Genomic DNA, 7,491 nt, shown 5'->3' with positions numbered 1-7,491 from the left:
TTCATTTCTATCCTAATGCTGATAAAACAAGGTTAGAGTTCAACTTCATGCTTTCATGTCATCATATGCTAATTGTTTGCTTTTAATTAGCTGGCAAAGGTTTTCAGTTCTGGACCAGATCTGTTCTAGGTGTGCTGGAATTGCATTGTTAGAACAACAATCAAGAAACAATTTGTTTTTTTTTTCACTCAAGCTGATCTTATGCCATGACTCTAATCAAATTACACACAGGACAAGAATCAAAGACACTTCAGCAGCGTTTTAATTGTCAACACTTTACTTTTAGGACATATATGCAGTATGTTACACAGGGTTATGAAGATATCACTATCAGAAGAACCCTGCCAGAGACAGTCCTTTCCACCTTGTAATTCACAATAAACTGCAAACTTCATTACACATTAACCCGGCAAATTGGTGAAATGTTCTGGTTCGGTCCATTTCAATAATAGTAGGCTGCTGTATTCTTGCAGCTACTTCTCTTCTCAGCTACTTGCATGCTGCAGTGCACCAAAGATTTCCCAACAAGCTTTAAAATCTCTGGTAAATGTTTTCTTCGAAGGGTCGAAAGTGCTGCCCCCTAGGGACCACAAAATGTGCCCTCTATCTTTATAGCAGTATTTGATCACCTTAAACTTGCCTTCTGTTGATCTTCCATGTACTGGTGCTTTATTTTCAGGTTACCTAGTATGATGTGCTCCTAAAGAAAGAAATGTATAGGTGCCAAATTTACATTCTAGATATTAACTCCTCGATTTTGATGTAACCCAATTTAATATTTGAGAGATGTTTTATTCTAGACTATTCCCTGACTATAGGACCAAGGCTGAGAAATATTCTCCCTGAAGTCACAGACAGCAGTAAAGACTTAATGGCAGCAGCATCCAAACTAGGACTATATTGAAAAAACAAAAAGTTCCATTTTAAGATAGCTAGATTTCTGTAAAATATTTTGTGTTGAAGATGAAAACATATTTGCTCTTAGTAAAAATAAATTGCACATAAAAAATAAAAAGCAGGGAAAACAAATTATTCTAGCTGACAAAAACAAATTATGGTGAAAAAAGCTAACCATTCAGTCCCAAAATCAAAGTAATCTAGGTTTATTTTAAATTTCCCCCCTAGAATGGCCAATTACTGTTGGAAAAATGATTGTATTAGGGGAGGTTGAGCAAGCTCAAGGGGTGTTTGACTGTGAACCCCACTGGGAGTAGAATGTTTATTTTATGTATGGAGAGAAGAAAAGGGACATGAAAGATAAAATGCAGCAAAACGCTTTATTTGTAAAATATATAGCTCAGCCGTTTGGAAATGGGGAATTGCATTTTTTTTGTTTTTACAGATGAAATTACTTTTGGACGAAGGCAGGTAGGATAACTATATGCACAAAAAAGACTAGAGACGGCTTTTTAATGTATGGTATGCCAGATTAATTCTGCTTCAACAAAATCAGTGTCTTTAATATTAACCAATCATTTAGAACTTAGGTATTTGGTCCTTAAAGAAAACAAAAAATGAAAACACAATTTTTGTGCAGCACACTAACCAATGAATCCATAAAGAAAAGCTACACGATTATCAGAGCCATGTGAGGTATGTTTGGGGATTGGGTGTTTGGGATTTCCCCCCAGCCAATTAGCACAGGAGGTTGATATGTTGATCACATATGGCATGGCTCCTCATAGGACTTAAATGTGCATTCCTAAGAGGTTGTAGGAGAGCAAAGATTTGCTAAAGGAAAAGGGCTATTAACCTGGCAAAGATTATACTCATTTTGAAACAAGAAAACAATTGAATCTTTGTTTACTTTGAATACCCTTGTATCATATGTGGGGTTAAAAAAAATATGATTTTTGCCTGGATATGATTAGGTAATTAAAGTAAACACAACTCTAAATTTCTAACTTTCATTTTGACAAGTGCACAGCCTCTACTCCTTTAGGTACTATGTCAGTGGGCTATTGCATGTGAATTTTGCATCCCCATACAAGTTACCAGGAATACACAAGCTGCTTAAAGTAGATGAATTGCAACTATCAATTTTGACTGATCTCAGAATCATCTCAAACGGATGACATTAGATGAACTAAAAGCCTGCAGACACTGACGCATAGTAGGTCAGTCCCATAGGTTCCCAATAACTGACAGCAGTCCTAAGTCTATGCCTATCTTTAGCTCTCCTGGCAGAAAAACACCAGATCTGTAGGCAGACTTGGGTGCAACAGTGTGATTTCTATCACAAAAAGATCCCTAACTCCCCTCCTATTGCAAATATCTGTATATTGGAATAGAACATAAATACACTTTATCAGCAGGATACACAGTATATGAAATATACACCAAATAAAGTTTCATAAAAATCATCATGGTTTTGACTGTTTGATGTATTGGATCTCTTGCATAACAAATAGCTGATAAAAATAATATATCTGAAAAGAAATGGTGGAATGCAACTACCAAATTATCACAGTCAATCAGAAAATCTATAAAGGACCAAACAGAAGCACATTGGTCCACAACTTGCTACATATCAAATACACAGCTGGGCCCATCTGCCGATCAGGTAAATTAACCAGGCTGATCAATGAAAATCATGGCTGGTGAATATCTTCTACAAAAAACAAACATGACATGCGAATATAGTGCAGTTTATAGAGAAACATGAATAAATTGGATTCAATGTATGTATGAGTTAAACTGCAAAACTGGGAATTGAGTGCCTGATTTACAATCATTGCCCACATAGTCCATTCATAGACTGACTGACCATTAGTAAATGTCCTTCTATTCCATGATATGTTGGAATTGTATGGTGCTAAAACAAAAACTATCAGTGAAGATCATGCACTATCACCTTTCACTATGCTGCCTTTTGATTTGCTTTTAGGGGTGCACTTAAAAAAAAAAAAAATGTCAACAAGTCAGTCCTTTCAATACAGAGCAGGATTATTGCAGATTATTGAGTTATGTCATTTACCACAAAGTTTCATTTGTAAACATAACCTGCCTCGCCAAAGATACAACAGGGCTGTCACTACACTTGCAAAAAAAAAGGTTACTTGCCAAACACTAGTAACTGGACGGGTTAGGAAGAAGGCTGTAGCCAGCAGCTATCATGCTGTTGCATATGTTTAGTATACTTACAAAGCATTTTATTTTGTTTTTGCTTTCCCAAAAATAAGATGAGAGACAAAACGACAGACTTTTATTAATAGACAGCTCTGTTTAGTCAGACAAAGCGACTTGTTTCATTAGTGTTTCCACTGGAAAGGTTCCTTGCCTCCTTGCTCTCAAGACTCCAATCTGCAGGTTTTATTCCCCTTATACAGTGCTCTTATTCACATACAGCCACATCCCCTCATCTGGGATAAAAGTTAAATAATAATTAATGTTACTAGAAAGATGAGTTTTAAAAATAAAAACTCAGTTGCAGCCTTATCGAGGTCATGTTTCGGGAAGCTGATTAATGTCTGTCAGTTTTGTGTCGTTCAAGATAGCACGAATGGCCTCCAAGGACTCTGTCTGCCGAATGCGTTCCAGCTGCACCTAAGAGGAAAGAAAAGGGCAACCCAAAAAATTGGTTAATGAGGCAACCTGATTGTACATAGGAAAGCATGTGAAGGGAGGTTGGACATGAGGATTTGTCAATAAACACTGGGTTAGTGTTGATGGTATCAGTTTCAGATGCTTCCGAAATTGTTTAATGAATGAATTTAGCACCTGACCTGCATCACTTGGGGTTTGTGTTACTATAGACTTCTGTGAAAATGTAAACATCATCAATACAGACCCTAAAACTAAGTAGGTAAAGAATACCCCTGCTGAGAACAGTACCAGGGAAAATCTATACTGTCAGTTAAAATATTGAAGAAAAAAAAACAATGCTGACAACCTTCTGAAAGTGCTAACGGCTCCATGACTTACTGTAAACTAGCACAAAACAAGCCCACTATAAACTCACAATCCATCTGTGGACATCTGGGTCTTTAGCATAGTAAGTACTAAAAACATTGGATAAACAAAAAAGCCAGCACAATGGGTTATCCTATGTGCCTGTTTTTTGTTATGGTTTTGATCAAGTGTTAGCCCTGATTGTTTTTTTTTTTTTTATTTCAATTGCTTTTTCAAAAATTGTTTAAATTACATTTTTTTACACGTTTAAGGCACTTGGTAAATGATCAAGTAATCAACCCTACTACAATATCATTGGAGCCAACTTTAGCAGAAAACTTTACCATTTTTGGCAAAATCATTCTATTGCTATAGTTCTTTGAAGTTGAGTGCTTTAAGGTCTATTTATTGATTTTCAATTGGATTGAGATTTGACATTGACTGGACCATCCTATAACTTGGAGTTTAGCAATTTTTATAGCAGTTTTTATATAACTATAAAAATGATCTCCACCTTATAATTGATGTGTGATTTACCTGCAACGTTTGTGATAACTTCACAAAATCTCTCTGCACTTGTTCACTGACATCCAGCTCTGTCTGCAGCCTCTGTGCCTTGTTCTTCTCTTCAAACAAAAGCTGTTCCAGGCTGGTCTGAAAAAAGAGCTGCGGGGTTATTGTTTGCAAATAAATGGAAAATTACAGCCAAACAGATGTTTAACCACCTGGCCGTTAAACCGGACCTTGGTTCGGGGTAAAAACACTTGCAAAAAGTGTTAAACCCGAACTTTTCTCAGGTGTTTAAAAATATAAACAAACGTTATATTGCAATCCGATTGTCAAACATTGTATGACAATCGGATTACAACTAAAAGAAAATACTTACCCTGTCCCCGCAGCTCCTCCAGCAGCAATAAAAAAAATTGCTGCTGTGATGTGATTGGTGATGTATGGGGGTGTGTCAGGGAGGGAAATTTAAAAGCAGATTACAATGTATTCTGCTTTTAAATGGTTTTTACAGTACAAAAACACCACACTACATGAAATAAAAATAAAAGTACATTTTTAATTTTAAATTTAATTTTTTTGAAAATTATTTATAATTATGTATTATATTATAATTTATGATTATAATACAACAAATATAATTACCATACCCGGGAGTTAATCCTAAGAATTACAAGCCCACAATATAAACAAAAATTTATATGCAAAAAAAATAGGATCACTTTTTGCATCAAAAAACTGACAGAATTATAACGCTAGGGGGGTTAAGCTGATTTTTGTGTTTTTTATTTAATTTTATTAAAAGTACATTTTTTTTTTTTTTTTTTTTACATGATTGTGTGTTTCAAACTTTTTTTTAAATTCATGATATCTACTAGACCCTTGTTCTGACATATTTCTGTAACTTACAGGTCTACAATTTTAAAAATAAATTTCATGAAAAAAAGTGTACCGCTTTTGGTACAGAAATCTAGACATCAGTGAAACGCCCAGGTGGTTAATATCAATTATTTTTGTCAATGAAATGACAAAAGTACAAAAGTTAGTGAAGTAGTATGAAAAACAACATCCTACTTGTAAGCAAGACATTGAAAAGGGAAAGTAATTTGGTTATAAAGAGATATTTCTTTATTACTATATGCCCTGCTCACACAGCGTAAGGCTTATATACAGAATGTTCTGTACTGTGTTGCTTTCTTGCCCCCTTGGCAGCCACCAATATTGCACTGCCCATTTCACAACACACTCATATTACTAACCCCAGTCACCAGCCTTTTTTAAGAACCTAATCACTAACCAATTACACCTCTTGTCAAAAAAAGTTTAGTCCAATTAATCAGTACTTATCCAAAGCTATTACAGCAACACCCAATTTGATATAATTAATCAGATTATAAATTAAGTGAAACTGCACTGGAGGTTTTCAGGTTCGGTCTTAACTTCTGCCCTACACAACAACTTGATACATTTAATCTGGTTAAGGACCTTTTATCAAACACTTTTTAACAAACCTACTAACTCTTCCCAAAGCGTTGACATGGATGAGTTTGCGTCATATACCATGAATGACTTCAGAGTATTTTTTGTACAACTATTAAACGAAAATGAAGGGGATAGGTCTATGATAGACAATCCCCCTCTATTGCCAAATTTTGAAACTGACTTTAGTCAATCAGGTGAGAATGAACTAGCACCTTTATTTCAAGAGGAAACTCCTCTTAACCCGAACATTCCCACGGTAAAGAAAAAATCTACAAAGTTCCCAAACTTTTATACCAACCCTTACATTACAGCTTTTGTAAACAACGTTATGAAAGATATTGCAAACTTTAGAAAGCAACTTTTAATTATCTACAATCGGCCCTTTCTTCATTATAACAAAATACTTTCATTGTAATTAAGCCAGCACATAAAAGGGGAAATATATTAGTATTAATTATATCCCAGTACAAAAATGTGTTTAAATATTTCTGAAAAATCCCTGATGGTATTGTAAAGTTCCTAGAACATTCATTGATCAATGTATATCTGAATATAATGAAATGATCATGTCAGCCCTTCAAATAGGCACCATTGACGGTGACACTTATCAGTTTTTGAAAACACAATTTTGAAAGATCCCTACATGTTATGTCCTCCCTAAAATACATAAAAACAAAAAAGATCCACCTGGGAGATCTATCATTTCTGGCATAAACAGTCTAACCAGTAATGCTAGCCACCTAGTGGATCTAACTTTGAGGCCTCAAGTATACAGTCTACTTTCATTTCTAAGAGATAGAAGAGTAATTGTCAATTTTTCACATCCATTCCTAGGATTTTGTTTTTTTCCAGGCTACATATTTTTAGTTTATTTCCCTAATGACAAAGAGGGAATGCAGAACATAGATCTAAATAACTGGGCAGGCCTCTTTCTCTTTCTTGGATGCTACTACACAGAGTGGCCCCTGAGTTAGTTATGTTAAAGTAGCCAAAATCTTTTTTCCTTAATAACAGTTGGATTACTAAATTGAAAGAGGTGACAGGAACACTCTGTGCCCTATGCCTTATCCTTTTTCCCTGCTTCTAATACTCCAAAAGCATACATAATATTCTACCCGCAATGTTTGTGTTTTTGTGTGACATTATCTTTTAAAACCATGGAACGTGGAAAAATGCAAATATATGCAGCCTTGAAAGAAAACAAAGCTACAAACTTGTTTGGCCGGTCTACAAACAGGCTGTTACACTGTGTAGTATAGCAAGTGACATCAGCATTTTCTATTTTAGCTGTATTATTATTGTGGCTTATGGGAAGCAGTTTCACCTTGGTTACTATTATCAGAAACAAACAATGACAGCAGCAGCTTTTTATTTATTTATTTATTAATTTGTCCTATTGGATCTGAAGTTGCAGTTACCTTACAAAAAAATTATTCTTAAAAACAAAAGTAACTGTTCTCAAATGGAGAAGCCGTCATTTAAATAAGGTATACAATGTCCATAGACATCATCAGCTGCTCCCATTCTTCACCTGATAAGATGTTAATTTCAGAAAGGGCAAGATGGCTACAAATCATCATGACTGTGCAGACCATATCATCACAAGTGAGG

The 7,491-nt window shown here is 35.1% G+C and overlaps 1 protein-coding gene across 1 annotated transcript in view; it reads right to left on the bottom strand.

The window, feature by feature from the left end:
• Window positions 1-244: 244 nt before the first annotated feature.
• The window catches only part of RABEP1 (rabaptin, RAB GTPase binding effector protein 1), a 23,996-nt gene continuing 16,749 nt past the window's right edge, over window positions 245-7,491 (bottom strand). The window contains exons 16-17 of the mRNA XM_072415498.1: window positions 4,429-4,545; window positions 245-3,546 (exon numbers count right to left, since the gene is read on the bottom strand). Of these exons, the coding sequence (XP_072271599.1) occupies window positions 3,445-3,546; window positions 4,429-4,545 (219 nt within the window). The 3' untranslated portion in view covers window positions 245-3,444. The remainder of the gene's footprint in view (window positions 3,547-4,428; window positions 4,546-7,491) is intronic.

The sequence above is a fragment of the Pyxicephalus adspersus genome, chromosome 1, assembly GCF_032062135.1.
Source record: "Pyxicephalus adspersus chromosome 1, UCB_Pads_2.0, whole genome shotgun sequence".
Taxonomy (NCBI): Eukaryota; Metazoa; Chordata; class Amphibia; order Anura; family Pyxicephalidae; genus Pyxicephalus; species Pyxicephalus adspersus.
Note: the sequence above shows the minus strand (reverse complement) of the source record. Positions and strands in the feature narration are given on the sequence as shown.